At 37.4% G+C, this 22,474-nt stretch overlaps 2 protein-coding genes across 4 annotated transcripts; both read left to right on the top strand.

Moving 5' to 3' along the window:
- The first annotated feature begins 206 nt into the window (after positions 1-206).
- On the top strand, positions 207-17,298 carry LOC131026202 (uncharacterized). 3 transcript variants are annotated; one of them, XM_057955982.1, is made up of 18 exons: positions 207-611; positions 694-791; positions 1,478-1,597; positions 5,990-6,079; positions 6,155-6,270; positions 6,568-6,667; positions 9,644-9,715; positions 9,793-9,840; positions 9,917-9,994; positions 10,107-10,226; positions 10,503-10,608; positions 13,183-13,346; positions 13,430-13,564; positions 16,477-16,607; positions 16,700-16,762; positions 16,851-16,929; positions 17,012-17,093; positions 17,144-17,298. In XM_057955982.1, exons 1-17 carry the CDS (start codon positions 341-343, stop codon positions 17,078-17,080), a joined length of 1,860 nt encoding a protein of 619 aa, XP_057811965.1. In that variant the 5' UTR covers positions 207-340; the 3' UTR covers positions 17,081-17,093; positions 17,144-17,298. The 3 variants fall into 3 exon arrangements, with proteins under 3 accessions (XP_057811965.1, XP_057811964.1, XP_057811966.1); XM_057955981.1 differs by having other exon boundaries at positions 17,012-17,298; XM_057955983.1 differs by lacking the exons at positions 16,700-16,762; positions 16,851-16,929; positions 17,012-17,093; positions 17,144-17,298 and having other exon boundaries at positions 13,430-13,588; positions 16,477-16,609.
- Positions 17,299-18,862: 1,564 nt separating this feature from the next.
- LOC131026201 (protein TRIGALACTOSYLDIACYLGLYCEROL 4, chloroplastic) lies at positions 18,863-21,854 on the top strand. Its single transcript, XM_057955980.1, has 5 exons — positions 18,863-19,472; positions 19,542-19,755; positions 19,834-20,185; positions 20,302-20,615; positions 21,348-21,854. The coding sequence occupies exons 1-5, from the start codon at positions 19,195-19,197 to the stop codon at positions 21,540-21,542; spliced, it is 1,353 nt and encodes a 450-aa protein (XP_057811963.1). The 5' UTR covers positions 18,863-19,194; the 3' UTR covers positions 21,543-21,854.
- Positions 21,855-22,474: the final 620 nt, after the last annotated feature.

Here is a 22,474-nt window from a genome sequence, read left to right as displayed (position 1 = left end):
AACACATGATAAAAAAAGGAGAAAAAGATAATATTATCTCACTTTTTCTTATCCATCATTTTCAAATGAAAATTTTACCACCAAAATAAACACACCCTATATGGATAGATTATTGCCACTTACTATAATTTTTTAGATAAATTATACAAGTAAATAAAAAAATATTACTACTATAAAAATTGGCACGTGCAAATCAGTTACATGAGTTTTGGGATTAACGGGTCGTGGACGGTTGCTTGACTTATGTGCCCAAGAGACAAGGCAGAGGCACCGCAGCTATCCGTTGCCTGGGCTCCTCCTCCGCCGCCAAAGCTGTAAATTTGAAGTTCAATTTATAACAATGGCGGCTGCATACGGAAATGTAATTTTGGGGTGGAGGATGAGCAGTATGGATATTGGGATTTCCCGGCGAACGCAATGCTCCTCGGTCATCCTCCATTACTTTCCTTCTTCAGCTAGGGCTGTCATGAACATGAAAATAAGATGTCGGTCCGCCACTACGGAGGACGAGGCGGCGGGGAACACTGGCATATTCTCTGTGACACCGTCCAGCGCCGCGGACTTTGACTACCTCGGCGAGAGCACCAAGGGCGATCTCAACCTCAATTTTGGTAATTCTGATTAAGTCACTCATTTTCATTCCTCTAATCGATGCCGCAGCTTTACAGTAGTACTATATGATGATATTTGTAGCAATCAATGGAGAGGCGGGTTTGGAAGGACCTATTGAGGATGTGGCCAAATTGGAAGCTCAAGAAGCCGAGCACTTGCTTAATCACTTGGGCATTCCGGTTTCCCTTTTCCTCTATTCTTTATCACTGTTCATTCCTTCTTCATACGATCCCGCATCCATCTTAGGCTAACTCATCTTGTATGAAATCATTTTACCTACTTATCACTGTCCCGAATTAATGTCCGTCCAAATTTCTTTTTCTTTCTATCTTTGGGGATATAACATCATTGAGCTTCAAGAATTTGCCTAATGAATAATTTCTTTTACGGCACTAAAGTAGTAAGTTAATTACAAAGCTTTGAACCATTTGTTGATGCTATAAGTTCAGACAAATAGCCTTTTCATTTTCAGGTTATCATCCCGTATTTTAATGCATAAATCCTTCTGGTTAGAATCGTTGAGCTTGCAACAACTGTGCCAATTTTGGATTTTTGTTGCCACAATTTAAAATAAACTAGTCTGCTATCTGCTTGTGACAGTTGAAACTTTAGTTGAATAAATTGCAGCAGCTTATAGAAATACTGCCTCTTCCATTTGCGATTCTTTATGCAGGATTAACATTTACCATGCACTAAGCTTACTAGATTAGGAGACATTATTAAAGCTTCTGTGGCCTTTTCAAAAGCATCAATTGAGAATAAAAAGTCACCAAGCTCCACATATTGTTCACACAAGTTTTTTTCTTTTCTTTCTTTCTTATGATGCTGGTATCTGCTTAATTTTAGTTTCATGGGCATTCTGCAGGATCCATTTTCTGCTAGACATTCTTCTCGTGGCATTTTTTGCAGCCGGACACTTAATCTGCGTTCTATTAGTGCTATTGGCTATGATATGGACTACACACTGATCCATTACAATGTGGCGGTAATAATTGTTCTGCTACTAGCCTGCTACTGCCCCTAATCAAAACTAATTAGCTGTCCTTCATTTCATGTGTTCTACAATTATTTTTCTGTGAACTCTATGGCCAGACAATTGTGTTTAGTGATATGCAACTGCATCATGATGAATGTATCCACATGTTTATCATGAATATCCTTCCCAATTACTATCATAGTTGTCCTTCCTGTCCTTCGTTTTCATAAGCATAGAGCAGCAATAACTAAGATCATAAAAAGTAAAAGCTTTTTTTTATCTGATTTAGCTAGAGTTTGAAGTTGTATCTTATAGGTGCAATCGATTGGATGGATGAATCCTCTCTAATGTTTCATTCTTTCTTCTACAATTCTATATTTCTGACCAAAAAACATATCATCCATTAACAACTGCTAGCTTAAATTACTTAGGTTGGTCTGCTTCTAACTTCACTTAATAAGTTTATAAATACTTCTATAGAATGGTAAAATACTGAGACATGTAGGAGAGAAGAAGAATAGTATATTATGTTGTTGTGTAGAATACAAGAGACTCCCAGATATATATAGGGAGAACTAGGGCTACAAGATAAATAAGGAAACATATATACAAAATATTATACAGCACTCCCCCTCAGGCTGGAGCATATATATCTATCATGTCCAACTTGGTGCAAAGTTCTGAAAAGCATTTTTCGCCCAACGGTTTAGTGAAAATATCATCAATCTGGTTGGGTGAAGAAGTGAAATGAGTAGCAATAGTTTGACTCAAGGCACACTCGCGAATGAAATGGTAGTCAGCCTCAATATGCTTAGTCATCTCATGAAACACTGTGTTGTTGGCAATGTAGATAGCTGTTTAGTTATCACAATGCACATGTAAATGTTCGTTGAAAGTGAACCCCAATTCCTCAAGTAGATTCTTCACCTCAATAATCTGTGTAGAAGTGTGCAACCGTGTGTTGTTTCTTACTTCTGCAAGTTACCAAATTTTCGAAATAGGTGGTTAACATAATTAGCATCAGAATATCCTTCAATCTTTAGACGATCATTCTTCTTGAATAACAATCCTTTCCCCCCCAGAGATTTCTTGATATATCGAAGAATTTGAATAGCAGCATCCCAATGATCTTGCTTAGGCTTATCCAAGAAATGACTAACCAACCCAACAACGAAAGAAATGTCACGTCGTGTGACTGTCAAGTAGATAAGTTTCCCACCAAGAAGTCTCCACTTCAATCCCAAACACTCGGATCAACATCCATAGGAGTATCAACGGACTTCTTTCCAAGAAATCCAGTTTTCTAAGAAAATATGTAGCATACTTTTGCCGATACAAAGAAACTCCAGACTTGTGAACAATTTCAATCCCTAAGAAATACTTAGGACGTCCATATCCTAAATAACAAACTGTTGTTGCAAGTACTTCTTAGTCTCCTCAATCCCCAGTACATCACTGTCAGATATAAAAATTTAATCAACATATACAATGAGAATGACTATTCTAGATTTTTGATTGCGCACAAAGGCAAAGTGATCCGACTTGCGTTGCTTAAATCCAATATTTCCAAGAATACTGTTGAATTTATCAAACCAAGCTTTCTGGCTTTTGTTTAGGACCATAAATTGCCTTTTTAAAGCAATAGACCTTAGTAGCATCCTCCCATGAGCGACATACCTTGAGGTTGCTCCATGAAGACGAATGAAGTCGAATCACCGTAGAAAAAATGCATTCTTCACATCCAACTGATGAATTGGCCCAAAAGGATTGACAGTCAAGAAAAACAAGATTCAAATTGATTCAGACGAGCAGTGGGAAAGAACATCTTAAAGTAGTCAACACTACAAGAAAGTAGGCAGTACGAACAACATCAGACCATAAATACTTAGGAACATGCATGTGAGACATAAGTGTACTAGCCACATCCAAAATCCAAAATTTGATGATGTTTGTGTTCAACAATCCATTTTGTTGAGATATGTGAGAGCATGACGTTTGATGAAGTATACCATGAGAGTTACAAAAGGATGAAACAAACTTTTGGGTAAACTCAAGAGCGTTATCAATGAAAAGAATACGCAAATCAATAGAATATTGAATTTTTATTTCATGATAAAAGGATTTGTGTACAATAAGGACCTCGGTTTTCTGCTTGAATGAAACCATGTCATGCGCGAATAATTATCAACAAGTATTAGAAAGTACTTGAAACCCCCTCTAGACTCAACCCGACGAGGACCCCAAACATCACAATGAACTAATTAAAAAGGATAAGAACTACATTTATCGACTCGAGGAGGAAAAAATGAGTGATGGTGCTTGCCCAACTCACAAGACTCACAAAATCACCAGACGAAATAGGAACTAAACTTCGAAGACTGACAAAAGACGAATGACCAAGATGACAATGCCACTAATATGGAGACATAACAGCGGAGAGAGCCCGAGAAGACGCAGGGCAAACATGACACCATGAAGAGTGATATTAGTAGTAGGTTTGACACCAATGACCGTTGCTGGAGAATAAGTGCTATCGACAAGACAAACAAATGGTAGAGATGAGAGAGAAAAGGATGTTAAGAGTGACTTGGTACAAGTAATATGGGCAGAAGAACTGGAATCCAACATCCAAGACTTACCATGGGACACGAAAAATGTCAGCCATAGTAGAGGAATGGCTTGAAGAAGTTAGAAATGACTCATAATCAGCAAAAAGAACAGAGACTATGCCAGCCGTGGAGGACAAAGTCTGTGCAGTGGAAGCCTTGTTCTTGGTCGCCCATTTTGGTTTGCCAAACTTTGCCGAACACTTTTCAAACACGTGATTGGTACGACCACAATGAGAGCAACTACATGTATTTTTGTCAATATTAGTTCCACGACCACCACCACGACCATAACCATGACCTCCACCATCACCCCGACCCTGACCTCGAGCAATAGAAGTATTGAAAAAAATGGTTTCAGTACGGCTTGTGGTGACATGCAGAACACGGGAGAGAGCATTAGATAATGTGATAATGTTATTACTTGCCAATAAGATGCCCCAAACCGGTCGAAGATTAGCATCTAATAAACCAGATAGGAATTTTGCAACCATAAATTCCTCCCACTGAGTCCCTTGTGTCACAACATGATAGAGTGAAGGGATTGAGATAAGTAGAGAACAAGAGAATTGAAAGAAATAAATTGAAATGAATACTGAACAAAGAAAACTGAGAGTAACCCTTTTCTTGCGAGGCCTACAATGAGAAACGCTATCCCGAACTCCTCTTGCGAGGCCTACAACGGAAGCTGTCCAGAATAATACGATAATCCTAACCCTAACTCACTAATAACTATTTAAAAACCTAGAGAAACTTGAGGCCCAAGAAATATCTTGGAGCTCACATGAAAGCCTGACCCATGACCCATTACATTATTCTAGCCCTAAATAACTTAAGCCTAAATAACTAAATAAATTAAAGAAACAATATATAACTATAACTAAATAATGATCTGTATCACAACATCAAATGATAAGGGATGATAAATGAGGATCCCCTTAAGAGTGGAAAAGTAGTCGCTCACAGATTGACCATCTTGTGTATGAGAGAAGAGATTCTCATACAACGCAAACACACGAGATACATTCTTGTCATTAGAATACATCTCATTTAAAGTACCCCACATAGCTTTGGCAGAACACAATGTTTTTACTAACTGATTTATCCATGCTATTAAGAAGTCAAGTCATAACAATACAGTCATTAGCACTCCATGCTTTATATTTAGGATCCGTACTAGCGGGGGCAATAGACAAAACATGATGTCATTTCTTTTGAGATCCTAAGAATAATAGAAAAGCACGAGACGATAGAAGATAATTGGAACAATTCAATTTGATGGTGGTTCCTAAGGCAGCAGATTTATTTGTCAAACATGATAAGAGAAGGGCGGAAAAGCAAAAACCTAGGCAAAGCAAAGCAGGAACAAACAGTAGCAGCAATGAGTAGAGCGGCGGTGGCGCGAAAATTAGACAGCAGTAGCGGCAGAAAACAAAACCCTAAGCGGCGGCGCATAGGAAAAAAAAGGGGCAAAATGTAAAGTGTAACTAGGTCAATGAAGGAAAAAAGAAGGGCAAAATGTCAAGTATAACTCGGTCGATGAAGAATTCATACCAGCTTTGATACCATGTAGGAGAGAAGAAGAATACTATATTATGTTGTTGTGTAGAATACAAGAGACTCCCACATATATATAGGGAGAACTATGGTTACAAGATAAATAATGAAACATATATACAAAATATTCTACAACAACTTCAACACAATAATTGTTCTATCATGTTTTGGTTGGTTCTATCAAAGTGTGCTATTTGAGTTGAAATTTTGAATGATCAGAATTATTGTGTCTTTGCAGGCATGGGAAGGAAGGGCTTATGACTATTGTATGGACAATCTGAGAAATATGGGTTTTCCCGTTGATGGACTTGCATTTGACCCAGAGCTGGTATGCTGTATATTTGTCTCATATAACATTGTGCACTCTTCTTCTCTTATTGTTTCCTGTACTTTGTACTTGTAGGTCATCCGAGGCCTAGTTATAGATAAGGAGAAAGGGAATTTAGTTAAAGCAGATCGATTTGGGTATGTTAAGAGAGCAATGCATGGAACTGGAATGTTGTCTACTCAAAAAGTGAGGTGTGTCTCAATCTTTTCTTATCTGCTTATTCAATATTAGTTGTGAATTGTAAAACATCTTTCCAAAGTCAATCGGAGTAAAGGTAACAAAATTATCAATCAGCTAGAGATCCAATAAAGATTTTTTTGAAGAACGATTATAATATTCACCATGGTTTAATACTTCAATCTTTGATGATGCAGCCTGAATCTTTAATGTAGTTAAAGTTTCTTCTTTCCTGGGTTGTTATTTTTGTTCTGGTGGAACTTAAGTAGAAAGCAATTCATATTTACCTATTGGCTTTCTTTGAATGGAAGTGAGATATATGGGAGAGAACTTGTCGATCTACGGAAGGAGAGCCGGTGGGAATTCCTCAATACACTGTTCTCAGTTTCTGAGGCAGTTGCCTTTATGCAGGTAGTCAGCTTCCAAATGTTATGCCTTGTTAGAATGTATTTATGTGAAAATTGGTATAGTTGTGCTACTTATTTTATCTTGCATTCTTGCCTTTTCGTTTATGCTTGGGGAACAATGTGCCATCATTTCTCCTTTGGTTTATTCATCTTTCTTATTGAAATTATGTCCAACAACTTAATTGAGAAGGAAAATGCATAAGTTGAGGCACCCAAAGGCTCTCCTTTGTGAGAGGCCTTGGGTTCAATCCCGCCTGCGTGCGGTGATGTTTTCCCACTTTTAGGTGGTGTTTCAGATATATCTTGTAATTCTAATTCAAAAAAAAAAAAAAAAAATTACAACTAAGATTTTTCGTTATTGGAAATTGTAGATAAAATAAAATCAATTCCCAACTGAAAACCATTTTGTGTGCGTGTGTTGGCCAAACAGTAAGGGGTTAATGCCTAATGTCAAAGGTCTTAGGTTCGAGTCCCCTGTGGCGCGGCCTTTAAATTTTTTTATTTAATACTGTTAAATTATAAAAAAAAATAAAATAAAAAAATGCATAAGCAGCTTAAAGTCTGGGGGGCATCACACTAATAATAGGGTCAAGGGAAGACTCAGTAGTTTCATCAAACTAACCTCAAAAGGATGACTTTTCCAAATCTTAGAATATTTCTATTTTCAATATGAAGAAGAAAGGAACCAAAATGATATCTATAGGTTGACCCTGCCTGGCTAATGCCACTAGCAACAGTCATCAAATGGAATTATTTGCATAATCTAATTAACATCCTCCAAGGTTATAAGTACTATCTGATCTCATCTGTCCGAGAAGAATCTGACTAATTATGAGCTAAAAATAAGAATTATAACTAAATTAAAATATAACTGATTAGCCATATTTTTCTCAGGGGGCTTTATTAGGATTTCATCCAATGCTGATAAACCCAAATCTGGTACTCTAGATGAGTTGTCTCCTCCTGACAAGCTGACCATTTAATCAACACTTACTTTGCTCAATCTTCGCCCCACTGAGCTCCTCGAAAATGCAAAATTTCTTCTGGCCTGTAAGTGGGTTCCTCCATTGACAATTCATGCGGTAGCATTGTAGGAACTGCATGGTCCCTAATTACCTCCTTCAACTAGGAAACAAGAAAAACTGGGTGAATTGGAACCATATCAGGTAACTTCAACTTATAAGTGGCAAAGTTAATTAGTGAGACAATATCAAATAATCTAATAGAATGTCGAGCAAGTTGGCATTCATTATGGTATAAAGTAACTTGCCAACAGGGACATGGCTTCAAGAACACCTTATCTCCAATACCAAATTGGACCTTCCAACATGATCATTGCCTGCGCTATGTGCTGTTATGCACGCTCCAAATGAATGTAGATTCTTAACCTGAAAAGGTTACTGGTAGTGGCAACTGAATTTGTGATCAAAGATCTCAGGACACTAAGATACTTTCTAGAAGTGGTGGTAGCTCTATCAAAGTAAGGAATTGTCATATCCCAAAAGAAGTATATTTTGGATTTGCTAAATGAAACAAGTTTTCTTGGTTGCAACACACACCCATGGACTCGGCAAAAAAGGTCAAGGTAAAGAAAGGACTCCAATTGATCTATCTATCTCACACTCGGACACGACCATTGGTTAATTAGTCAGTGTAGTCAGTCAGCCCATGAACAACACAATTGAGAATCATTTAGATGCAATTAACACGAGTTTCAGACATATGAGATACTCCCGACTTTAAAATATTTCAAGATGGTTCCTAGTCATGGTTTCTCTTTACAAATTGTGAAAATCGTGGTGTAGAAATTTTCAGTAATGCTTGTTGGGTAGGTGAACGAACCGAGAGAAGATTGGCTATTGGCTACTGGCTATTGCTACATGTTTGGAGAAATTTCATCACTTGGAAAAGCAAGAAACAGGCTACGGTTTCACATAGTAGTTGCAGAGCCGGTGTACCAAGCACTTGCTCTTGCTATGTGCTAGAGGATGTGTTTACAGGAATACTGAGAAAACTCAAGGTTGAAGTTTAGGCTTCAGTTTAAGAAATTTACTGATAGATTTTTTTTTTTTTGAGTAATAGATAAGCAGCTGTAGTATAGCTAAAAGTTAAGTTGGGTACATCATGATAGGATGATGCATATCAAAATTGGTCGTGACTTTATCTTAGAGAAAGTCAATACTGCACTTCAGGGAGTTAGTTTTTTGAACTTCAAGCTTGGTCTGTATAACTTTTACAACCCAGCTTCAGGGGTGGAGGGGTGTAGAAATTGCAAACAAATTATGTATACAATTTAGGAGATATGTTTTCTTTATTTAGAAAATATTGGATTTTATTTAGTTGTAGCACTCTCAATTTAGGAGAACATAGTCTTGGTAAGATACTGTTCGATTAGAATTCCTGATATGTAGGAATTCAATTTCCTGTTTCGGTGGTTGGTATGCCTTCCGCTTATTTCTCTATATTATAGAATGTAATTGACTCCAAATTTAAGAAAAAAAGAAAAAAATTTAATGATTTCTTCAATTATTGTTACTGTTATTGTTATTTTGCCTCACTTTGGGAAGGCACCTGCATGAGTCCTCTGCCAGGCTCCATGAACTCTTTTAAACCTTTAATAATTATGGTGGTGGCCAATAATGATTTAATTGCAATGATGAGCTTTTATTTGCTTTTTAACATGCAAAGAAGTCAGAAGGTGGGTTATTGAACGTCGTGCCTCAAACATGCATGTTTGATTACTTGCTGCTTTTGAATAGGATACTAAGACCTTTCCTTTTGAACTTCACTACTTAAGATTTACAAATGAAAGGTTATATAGGTAGGCACTAATGTTAATTATTCAAGAACTATGTAGCCATTGTTGGTACACAATGCTGTAACACTTATTACACTTCCAAATAGCTTAGTGCAAAGTTACCTTGCTCCACCTGATTATTATTTGTTTATGGCTTATAACTTATAAAGTTCTTATGCTCAGATGGTGGATAGATTGGATGAAGGTGCTATAGCCGCAGATCTTGGTCCACTTGATTATAAAGGGCTTTACAAGGTTTAATGTTGAAAGCATTACATGGAATTTGACTTGATACATGTTATAATTCCTTAAACTTTACGTATTGGATTCAGGCTGTTGGAAAAGCACTTTTTAGGGCACATGTCGAAGGGCAGCTGAAGGTTTTTACCTTTTATACTTTTGTCTTTTGAATGACCAGTTTCACAAGCATCATCTAATAAAAGGATTCAAATACAGAGTGAGATTATGTCCAAACCTGAACTCTTTGTAGAACCTGATCCCGAGCTACCTTTGGCCTTATTGGACCAGAAAGAGGTATATTCTATCCACATTTTACAAGAGTTCAAGCAATGCATGGTTCTTACTCAATGATTTCGATGCTCGTGAAGATTTTTTTTTTAGCAGACTGATAGCTGATATGTAACAGGCTGGCAAACGACTCTTGCTTATTACAAACTCAGATTACCACTACACTGAAAAGATGATGCAACATTCTTTCAATAGATTTCTCCCAAATGACATGAGCTGGAGAGATCTGTTTGACATGGTGAGTGGACCCTGTTGAGTTGCTAAAATTGACTGAGTTCAGAAACTGGTTTCTATTTGTTAATAAAGACATATTCTACAGCATACTTTTGAAACTTGATGTTAAAAACTTCTTTTGTCTCACCGAAGCTATGATGTGCCTGGACTCTCTGGACCATCTACTTATCAATGGTTAATCAAAAGTTGTTTGTTGTTGTTTGCACTGAGTGTAACTATTGAAGTTAAAAGTATTGATTTCTTGAGGTCCGAAATACGTATTGACCTATTGTTTCTATAGGTAATAGTCTCGGCCAGGAAGCCAGAGTTTTTTCAGCTGTCACACCCATTGTATGAAGTGGTGACTGGTGAAGGTCTTATGCGTCCATGTTTTAAGGCTCATGCAGGTGATTGCAAATAATGTTTTAAACCTTCAAACTTATATTGATCTTTGATGTCATTCTTTTGCTTTTTTTTTTTTTTTTTTTTTTCTTTAAAAAAAAAAAATAGTCAAGAATCCTTTAACTATTTGCATGCTCGGTGCACTGCTATGAGGCTAGATAGGTGTGGATATTTTTTGTTGATTGCGGGTTTTTTGCTTGGGCTTTGCACCATAGGAAGGATAAGTAGTTTTCGCTTGATAATGGGAGAATTAGTTTATAACCACGATCGAATTAGAGCAGCGATGTTCGTGCTTGAGTCAGAGAACTTCTCCAGAGTTCCATGTGATTCTTATTAATTTCATCACTTTCCAGTATTCAATTCAATTCAAGTTCAATAGTTGTTCTGTTTACTCTAATAATTTGGTCTGACCTGCTGGAGCAGTATATGCGCAAAGCTTGTCATGCAATCTCAATGGACATGGGCAACCGAGTTTAGAAGTTAGAGAAAGGACATAAGTTGATCATCAATCATACAAAAGGTTTGGAGACTAAACCTGATAGAATGATTGTGTTACCATCTACTAATGCTTGTGATAAAGGAGTTGCAAGTTCGTAGCCTCGCAGACCATCATTGTCCAGGAATGTTCATGGATTACTTGATATAAGGCTGAGAATACAATCTCGTCAAGAGACAAATTTATTTGAGACAAAGCATCTAGCCCGAGAGATAGAAAGGGAGTTTGAAGCAACCAGAGGGAATGAAACAACGAAAGTTCTGATCAGCTAGTTGTTCTATTAGTCTGGGAGATTGAGGCGTCTGTCACTTAGTGGTAGTAAATGGAAACTGGCTGAAGTCTATTTCTTGCTGCAATAATTCTGAGGATGCTTCTGTTAATAAACTTAAGGACTGCCCTACTCAGTGGATATCCCACAAGGAATATCTAGATAAGAAAGCTAAGGGGAAGTGATTCCATCATGATGAAAAATATGCTAGTTGGCATCAATGCAGAAATGTCTATGAGTTATTGTTGTGGTTGAAGCATGGGTGGCTTTCGGAAGGGTAAAACAGGCAGTGATTTTTGCAGCGCTGTTTCTCAATAAGCCAGAAATTTTAGCAATTTTTTGTAGTAAAATGTGATGTCTCAAGGCAAGGATTAAACAGTCTTGTCTAAGATGAGTGTCCTATCTCCTACTTTAGTACGGCATTGTAAGATGAATGTCCTGTCACCTACTTTAGTACGACATTGTCAGATCATAGTATGGTTAAATTGGCGTATGAGACATGGTTGATGACTAGCTTTTCATCGTTGACAGTCATATTTGGTTTGGCTCGGATTTGTGGTTCCAACAGATAAGGGGAGCTTGTGTTTCTTGTTGCAGCAATATGTCTACTTCGACTCAACATTTTGGGTTGCCATTTACCAAGTTGTTGGGATATGAGTTTGATATAGAATATAAGGTAGGGGTGATGAATAAGTAGGGATGTCAATTGAACCAAGTCACTCGGTCTCGAGCCAGCTCTGTCGGGTTGTAGGGCTATTCGGTTACGTGTTATTCAAGTTGAATTTTTTTTGGACTAGATTTTCGATCCAACTCTAAACTTTCGGGTTTACCCATCAGGCCAATTGGGCCAGGATATTCATGTAAAAGTTTAACTTATACATATATATTTTTCATGATGGTCTTATAGTTGTAACAAAAAGAAATACATACAAAAATGAGTGTCATTTCAACCTCGACCTGCATAACAACTAATAAGCCTCTCTTTGAGAGATGAGGATTGGAGTCGCATTTTTCCTTAATGATTTTTTTAGTTTTCACATAAAAAAATGTTTTTAAAAGAAAGAGAAGTGAAATTATGAGTATAACTTTCGGATCATCACGGACTCTCAATCACAAATTTTCTATCCTATCTATAGAAAATGAAAGGCTTGGAGCAGTGTCTTAATTAAACCAAAACACATTCCACAAGTATCTGAATAAAATTCTTATTGTACTAACTTCCACAATCAGGGAGAAAATTTTCAAGTGATTGGGTCAGTCCACTTGGGTTTTGGGCCAACCTCATTGAGTTCAGGCTATTTTCGAGCCAATCCTATTGTGTTATCGAGCTATTCGTTTACGGGTCGTTCGGGCTATGAATTTTCGACTCTAACCTCTTTTTTTGTTTGGCCTATTCGGGCCAACCATGAGTTTCGAGTTGGATTGGGAAGCTCCTACAATTATATCAACGAATAAATTCTCATTTTTCCTTAGCATAAAAGTAGTGATAAAAGAGGAAGGAAAGTTTACTTTATTTATGAGTTTATTATTCTTTTTGGTGTTGACTGGATTAGTTTGTGTCAATATGTCAACTGGTTACATGGAATGGGATACCTAATGGACAAAAATCAATGTACTATGCCAAAACAGAATATCTCGTACTGGTGTTAATAGATTATTGGAAATCTACTTTTAGTAGACTAATTTTATTGTAGAACACTTGCTCATATTTAACTATACTATTTTTATTGAAACGTGTGTGTTCTCTTCTTTCTGCATCAGATGATTCAGATTGAAGTTTTAGAACAACTTTTACTTATTTATCTTGCATGTCAGGGGGATTATACTCAGGGGGAAGTGCTCAGATGGTTGAGAATTCACTTGGCATTCATGGAGATGAAATTATGTATGTTGGAGATCATATATATACAGATGTTAGTCAATCGAAAGTTCATCTTCGGTGGCGTACAGCACTAATTTGTCGAGAACTGGAAGACGAGGTTTGTAATTGTTCTGTATCTTTGTATCAAATGCTTCATGTACTACCACCATACAGATCCCCAGTTTTGACTCTCATTTGCAGTATAGTGCTTTGATTCGTAGTCGAGGTCATCGTGCCACACTGATAGAGCTCATAAATCAGAAGGAGGTTGTAGGAGACCTCTTCAACCAACTCCGCCTTGCTCTGCAAAGACGAAGTAAAGGACGTCCCGCTCAGGTATTATGACCACCTGCTTGAGAGGTATCGTTGGCAATTCATTTTAGAACACATAACCTTTACGTGCATGTTTGAAGATGTTGCTTGTGTCTATTCTGGTATTTATGCTGATCTTCTGCAATTAGGGCTTCTATGTACTATCAATTTATGATCTTCCATGATTAATGCTTCTCATTGTCTGAAACTGTTGGTTGTCATGAAAAGGGAATACTGGACTATAGAATAGGTGGTTTAGATGGTCACTATTTATGAAGAGATCAGTATACTTGCACCCATGACCCTCTACAATCTCGATAAAATTTTTAATATATGTAAGAGAAAAAATCTACACAATAATGCGATAGAATTATTTCTTTCAATTCTGTTTTTCTAATTTTAGTGGCTTATTTATTGTTAGTGAGGTGTGTGCGCGTACATGGGCTTCTGCCTGACTTAGATGAATTGAATAGGTATTTCTCTGTTAGCTTTGGCAGGAGAGTTCTCCTAATGGTACTTTTTATCATTCAGTTTTCTTCAATATTCAATTGGATTCTTGATCATTTTCTTTAACTCTTACAATCTGGTCCAACCCATTGGATTGAGTCATGCCCAAAACACGCCAAGCTACAATAAAGGAGATGGACAACAAAATCGAAAGGTAGAAGAGCCCTTAGAATAGCTGCAGTAGTCCGAAAAACCAGCAAGGGTCGTAGCTTACAGTAACAACATTGGGAAGCAAATATCACTAATTCCTCAGGGTCTGGAGTGAATTTGGTGAAGGGTAGATCCAGTTGCCATATTTCTCACAAAGAGTATATGGCAAAAAGGGTTGTTGGAGAGTGTTATTGACGTGATGAGAATACACCCTCAGGCACCGATAAGAGTACACCATCGGATAAGTCATGCAAGTGATTATTATTGTCGAACCTGATGTCTGATGATGACCTGTCTCCATCTAATGATTTTACCCACAGGAGGAGATACCCCGGAACACCAAGGAATGTTCACACTGAGGTGGAATATCTAAGTACAGCACTAATTTGTCAAGAGAATGGATAACTGCCCTCAGTTCCAAGTCTGCCCAAACCTCCTGAAAAGTTCGACCTACATAACTCTTAAGTCGACAGCTGAATCCCCTTCTTCGTGGCGCAAGAGGGTATCTGCTACTTTGTTGAGAACCTTTTCTTTACTATTTATGTTAAAATCATAGCCAAGGAGCTTGGTCGCCAAGTTTTGTTGTGTCAGCAACCAAGCTAGTAAGCGACTGCCTCAATTGCCGGAACTGATCCATTTGTACCACGAAATGACGAATCAGAAAGTAGGGCTGCCAATGCCCCACCGCTAGCACCAAAGCCATCAATTCCTTCTCTTGTGCTGACTTAGCTAGCCAACGCCCCACGAGTCATTTACTAAAATATGCAATAGGTTGCTTCTCTAGCATTAATACCATCCATAATACCCTGCCTGAGGCATCACATTCCACCACAAATCGCTTACAGAAATGTGCATCTGCATAATGAAGGCTGAAGTTGACGTCTTTTTGAGTTCTTGAAATGCCAAATTGGCCTCTAAGTTCCAAACTCATGGGCAATTGACCCCTTTCTTTAGTAAGTCAGTGGGAGGTATGGCAATCTTTCCATAATCTCGTATAAGCTGGTGAATCCCAGAATCCCTGCCTCAAACAAAGTGATACCTGTGTCGGCCATTGCAAAAACAGCTGATATTTTGGTCAGGTTCATTTGCACCCGCGGCCGACACCAGGTGGCCTGAGTATTCCATGGGGTCCGTACCCAACACACACTTCTTCAGGTTGATAATTAAAGACTGATTCTCCAAGAACTGGAATACGTGCCAAAGACGAAGGAGGTGGTCGGCCCAGGTGTGACTATAGATGAGAATGTTGTTGAACAACACCAGGATGAACTCGGAAAAAAGGTTGCTAGTGTATTTGTGAGCCCAAACAGCATTACAAAAATTCATATTGTCTCCAACATTTCCATCGGATTTTCTAAGGAAGGAACCATCTTTGAGCTCAAAGATGTACTTCGTGTCCAGGAGTTTTGCTGAATGATGACAAGGTGATGCAAGTTCTGGTTAAGTTGCAGGGTTGCAGAGAGAAAGAGGCTATATGTTGTTAGACAAAGTGGATATTGATGAGGATGAGGTTGTTTTAATGGGGAAGTAGCTGATATTCAGGAAATTTAGAACTGTTGATAATTCTTTTTAAGAAAGTTCTTTACTAGTTGTTGATTAGTTAGTAAACCAAAAAAAAAGTAGTTGATAGTTAGTAATTTACTGCTAAGAGCCAATAGGATGGATTTCCAAAACCCATTGACCTGGTAGAAACCGTAGAATAATAGTTTGACTGTGTTCAGAGGAGGTTTCTTAGTTAGCGTTATTGTTAGTTTTGTTGGGTTATTGACAAATTTGCTGGACAGGTCAATTTACCTGAAGGATTGTCAGACCCTTACGTTTCCTTGCATTCATCCTAGATCTTCCAGTTCCATCATCTGGCTTATGCTCTTCATGTAGCATTCATGCCATATGACTATAAAATTACGTCTTCATTCTCCTCACGTTCGAAATAAAATTCTTGGTTTGTATCCTTGACTCTACCAGTCAATGGAGTTCCTCTAGAGAAGATATACATTTTTCATAACTTGACCTTATGCATCATAAGAACTACTTGTTATTATCAAATTGAATCTTATAGGGCTGGAGTTGTAATTGATGAACAATAAGTGTAGATGGTGTTTTATTTTTGAATAATAACAAGTATTTTGTTTGTGTGTAGTTATGTCATTTATTGCGGATTACATGACATATGAAAAGTAGTGTGCATATGCAGACTTGCCCTAGCTTGGTTGAAATGATCTTTGTTGTCAGATAGAATTATGTGATTATTTGAATCCAAGTATGTTATTTTCCTTCAGACCCTTGCTGCTACTCATATGGAAGACAAAGAACTCGCTGAGAGCATTCAGAAGCTACTCATTGTGATGCGGAGACTTGATCATAAAATTGCTCCCCTGTTGGAATCAGATGGGGAGCTCTTTAATAGAAGGTTCCGTTTGTGTCTGCTTCAAGTTGATGTCATGTGTTGATTGTTTGAAAATCTGTAGTTAGGTTTAAACAATGGCTCTTATCTTGTTTCAGGTGGGGTTTTCTCTCGCGAGCAGGCTTATGGGACAAAAGCCACATAATGAGGCAGATTGAGAAGTATGGAAAGCTTTTGTTTGGTTTTTCTTCTTCTTGCATATACTATCATTCATAATGGTTAAAATATGTTTTATTGGTAAAACTTCAGGTATGCTGATATTTATACCTCAAGGGTTTCCAATTTCCTCCACTATACCCCTTTCATGTATTTCCGAGCCCAAGAACAGGTAATATTTGGATTATTCTATTTTCTTTGTCATCTTGAGTTTAGCTTATCAAATTCTAAGTTGTTTGAATTATTGGATGCAGTCTATTGCTCATGATTCTTATTCATTCCACCACCAGAAACATAATGATGAATCAGCTCCAAATGAGTGATACGCTGATCTCCGCTGTTGTGTGTATTTTTCTTCTAACTTGATGAGTGATATGCTAATCTCCACTGTTGTGTGTATTTTTCTTCTAACTTGTGTATATTGGAATAATGCAGATTCTGGGGATGTGATTTATTTTTTTGTTGTCGAATTTTGTAAGATCGAAGTTTAGAACTCTTGACCTTTGAAACAAATAAGATGCACTTCAACCATTACACCAAACAACACTTTCGAATTTAATTACTAAAAGTTGAAATATATGGATGTGTGGCCGGGTACCATGCGGTCACCCGCACACAAACTCATTAAGTTAGTTTGTATATTTATTGAATGGTATTTTGAAAATTGAATACTTTAAGGTTCACAGACTTATTTAAATTCCAACAAATTTTCTAAATTTAAATTTACATTTAAAACATTGTATTATAACTTTCATTACGACAATATATTCATTATTTTCTTAAAATGAATAAGATTATTAAACGCTTAATACAATTATTACTAATTATAATATAGAAAGTGTACGAAATATCCACCGGGGATAGTAAAAATTAATAATTGTTCACCCCATACTATTACAATAAATTATACTCCCTTCGTCTCACAAAAACATAAACATTTGTAAATGGCAAAGATTTTAAGAAATGTTAGATAAAAATGTATTGTTAGTGAAAAATGGGTCTCACTTTATGAAAAGTAGAGATGAAAAGTAAAAGGATTGTGATGGAGTAGTGTACCAAAAGAGAAATGTTCATGTTTTTGTGAGACACCCCAAAATGACAAAATGTTCATGTTTTTGTGAGATGGATGAAGGGTGAAGATTATTGTCTTCTTCACCGCAAAACGTCTCCCGCTGGGCACTCTTCTCAGTTGGAATGAAATTACATCTTCGTTCCTCTCATTCCTCGCATATGCAAGACAGATCTCGGGCGACTGACACAAATGGAATCATTAACATCATTCATACAAATCCTCGTCCCGACAGATCTTTGTATGGATGGCATGGATGAGGCTAATGGGTGCATTGGCCCATTTCATTCCTCCAAGTGACACGATAGGTCTTGAAACAAATGGTACAAATTCGTACCATTTCGTTCCAAATTTTCTTTGATATGAATTTTGCATCTCATAATTCTTGTAAATCTAGAATTCATATAACTCTTGGAACTTTTATTTGTTGGGTTCTGGAAAAGATGATGTTGACGATGGTGACAAAGAAAATCAGAGAGTGAAAGGCTTGTCTGAGAGAAATCAACGAGAGAGATATATTTCGAGAGAGATACTTTAGAGCAGCAAAGGCGCTGTGGAGAAACTAGGTTTTAAGATAGAGAGAGAATGCAAAAGTAATGAAAAGAGAGAGACTATGTTTTTACGTACAAGAGTATGTATGAGAGTAATTTCGTCCAAAACACTTAATTTTGATTATAATTTATTGAACTATGTTTGAAGGACAACTATTAATTTTCATTATTTTGTATAAGTAGCGTAAATATTGCCTCATGTAGAAATATAAGTTGTATTTATTTAATAATTTTATATTTTTAATTTAAATAATTCAATGAGCCTATTCACAAGCTAACAACTAATTAACACCAAATTCAAGCTTAGTTTAACTAATGAACTTCATTGAACGAGTAAGAGCAAATTTTATTGAGTCGAGATTCAAAAAGTAACAGATAATTTGGTACATTTACGCCCCCATATAAGACGAATCTCACCATAAAATAATGAGTGTTAAGATTGCAATGAATGAAGAGATATATATTTGAAATCGTTTATGGAAATTGTGTTTATTGTTAGATCGATATCTCTGTTTAAACTGTGGTCAAATGTAGGGACGGTGATAGTACTCCCTCTCTCCCATCGAAAGTGGTGCATTTTTTTTAGCACGAAATTTAAGGAAAATAAGATTATAATGTGAAGGTGTGTAAATGTGTGTGTGATCATATTGTTTATAGTGTAAAAAAAAATACGCACCAATTTCGGTGAGAATAATTATTTTGGTGAAGAGGCAAAAAAAAGGAAATACTAAAATTTACATAAAAGAGAAGAAATATAGGAATTAGGAGTTGGGAAGAGGCGGAGAGAGTGATGTAATGTTGATGGAAGGCAATTGAGATGACGATGAAGAAGCTAAGATGGGCGATGGATGGGGAATTCTGGGAGCTGGACTTGTCGACGCCGGCGACGTTGGACGGAGTGGCGCGGCCGGTGGGAAGGGGGCTTCCGCTTCCGTTGGGGTTGAGCCGTGGGACTCGGCTGTCGCGGCCCAAGCAGATTGATTTCTTGCAGCGCTTCATGGCGGCGCCGTTGGTCCCCTCATTTTCCGATGGACTTGGGCTCTCTCTGCAGCGCCTCCTCCCTCTCCCTCTCCCTTCCTCTGCTCGCGATGCCTGGTTAGTAAGTGCTATCTTCGTCTCCCCATTCTCGATCAAAATTACCTATCTTCCTTTCTTTCCTTGCAGTTTTACATCATTGCTGGGACAGTTCAATGTGCAACAGTTCGCAGCTTCTCTCAAAGGGTCGGAGAGTATTTGGAGGCAGCTTTCCGACCCCCAATTTTACGCCCTCAATTTCTGCTGGGAGTGGTTGATAACACCTCAAGATACACTGCTGCTTACTTCAGAAGCACACGCTCACGATAAAATTCCAAGGAAAAAGGCAATTCTTCATCACAAGGCAAGCAATGCGGATGTACATATTAATTACAGTAATAATCTTTATTTAAACAGCAAGACATGATGTATGCTGTTGCAGTTTCCGAATCATAATCTGACCGTGGAGGCATCTTCTCCGGCACTTTTTGTTGACGACGGTGGTAATTACTGGGATGTGCCATTCACATTGGCTATGGATGTGGCTTCCATAGCTCCCCGCTCTGCCACTAGCTGTCATTTCTGCATCAACCACAATGCAGGTTCTCCTCGACAACGCTCTCTCTCCTCCCCAATACCTCCTCCTACTTTGCTTCCTGGTCTCTCTGCTAAGTCTGCCATTTCATTCAACAAAAACTTTCACATTTGGAAGAGTCACGCTCCAAAGGCAAGAATGGTGCAACCGTATGATATACTTCTCTCAAATCCTCATGTCTCAGCATCAGCTATGCTAGGTAATCAATCTTGTTTCAACATTCCTTGTTTTGTTTTTGCTTAATAAGATATCGATCCTTGTGTCCATTGTTTTCTCCTCTAGAATTCTAAGTGTGGCTTTGCTTTTCAACTTCAGGCACTGTAGTTACTGCATCTCTTGGTGAAAATTCAACCAGCCAAGATGAGCCATTTAAGCTTTGCGCCAAAGGAGCAAATTATGCGGCTTCAGCTGATCTGTTCGCATCTGCATCCCTTTCTGCTCAGCTTGGAAATTTCCAAAAGCCTTTTTTGGACCTTACCCGCTTTCATGCACGACTAGATATACCTTCAGCCTCCAAATTCCTAAATGGAGCGTCTAAAGTGGCTCAGGCTCTTAACAATTCTCAACCACCAAGTGTGGAAGCAATTCAGGCAATTACTCCTTCTGCCACCCTCTCATTCCAGCAGCAGGTAACCTTAGCTTTTCATTATTGCCCATTCAAATTTGTTGCACCTGTTTTCATAATTGTAGCCTTTAACTCAATGTTTTAGTACCTCTTATCATATTGCAAACTGCTTCTCACTTTTATGCATATCCTATGGAGTTTCGTTTCACGGCTTATTAATTGTAACCTTAGCTTTTATACCTTTTTTTGTATTTTATTTCCAAACACACAAATTTTCTTAAAATCCGTGCCATCCTCCCATAGGACATATTTTCGTGGATGGAGGGAGAATAAATAAGGGGTCATTTACTTTTCCTAAATGATACAATACATGACTATTTTTTTTAATCCTTATTTATTAGGGTTTCTCCAGTCCTACCTTTTCAATGGAACATGAATCAAGTAATGTTAGCTCAAATGATATGAATTATCAAGGATCTTGGGATCTCCCAAAGTTCCAATCCATCTTAGTAACAAGGGATTAGCCTATACGATTTTTATATATATATGCTAATCCTCAAAAGCAAGCACCTCTAAAATTATTAGCATATCAGAGAATAATGTGCCTGAGGGTAGTAGGCATTATAAAGTTTCAGCCCCTGTTTCTTCTGTGAAGTCATTAAGGCATAGTTAGCTTCAATTTCAACTCATGAAGTGGACATGTTGTATTGTTATGTAGACTTGCAATCTATGTGTGTTCCTATGGTATGTGGTGTATGCGAAGCTTATGTTGGCCTCTCTCTCTCTGTTAATGCAGATGGCTGGACCTTTCAGCTTGAGAATTGATAGTGGAGTGTGTGTTGATATGAAGAAAGATTGGTACTTGAATGTGAATGATCCCGTATTTGCTGTTGAATACGCGTTGCACGTTCTTGCGTCTGCGAAAGCTGTAGCTTGGTACTCCCCAAAGCAAAGAGAATTCATGATAGAACTTAGATTTTTTGAGACTTGAGGAGCAGGATGGATGCTTACTTTGTAGCTTGGTATTCCCCAAAGCAGAGAGACTTTAGATTTTTTGAGACTTGAGGAGACAAGATGGATGCTTACTTTGTAGCTTGGTATTCCTCAAAGCAAAGAGAATTTAGATTTTTTGAGACTTGAGGAGACAGGATGGATGCTTACTTTCTTGTATTTTGATAGTAACCTTTCAAATTCATTTGTATTTTGATAGGAGCCTTTGAAATTTTCTTGTACAAGGATTCACTTGCAACTTCAAAGTATTATTTCTCGTATGGCGTGATGGAATGAAGAGAGGTGGTTTACATTTGGTTGGATTTTTATACCAAATTTTTACAACTGTAATTAAAACAAACAACCATCTAAACTCATCATCTTATATATAATAAGAAAACAACTCCATCACATGTGACATTCTCAAATTTCATCATTTTAAAAATTTGTTAACTCTCCTTCATTTGTAATAAATTACATTACATAAAGTGTTAATGTACATTCAGATTAGTAAGGATCAATAGTTGTCCACGAACATAATTTTAATAAGATCATGTTTACTACACTAGATAGGCCTTGATAGACTAGATATCGGTTATATGGGTTCGGTCATGATCACGCCTCCACCCTCAGATACGCATCAAGATAGCAGCCTTCTAAGGCTAAATTACCCTTCTTCATCTTCGTCAGATTAATTCCAAAACCTTGTTGTGCCAGCCCCTACCATGATTCTCCTTCTCCATCAACGCTGAAATGAGGTTTTTAACATGAGAGGTGAAGATGATCTCCCTTTGAACTTATGTGACTTTGGATTTTGGGGAACTGTGATTTTTCATAAATATTTTGGATAATTAATTAATGGGTATTATTATAATTCTTTTTGACAAATTACATATTGACATTTTATGATATTTTATAAATTAAAATTCTAAA

This window comes from Salvia miltiorrhiza, chromosome 5, assembly GCF_028751815.1.
Source record: "Salvia miltiorrhiza cultivar Shanhuang (shh) chromosome 5, IMPLAD_Smil_shh, whole genome shotgun sequence".
In the NCBI taxonomy this organism is placed as follows: Eukaryota; Viridiplantae; Streptophyta; class Magnoliopsida; order Lamiales; family Lamiaceae; genus Salvia; species Salvia miltiorrhiza.
The sequence above is the reverse complement of the archived record's forward strand: the minus strand, read 5'-3'. Positions and strand labels throughout refer to the sequence as shown.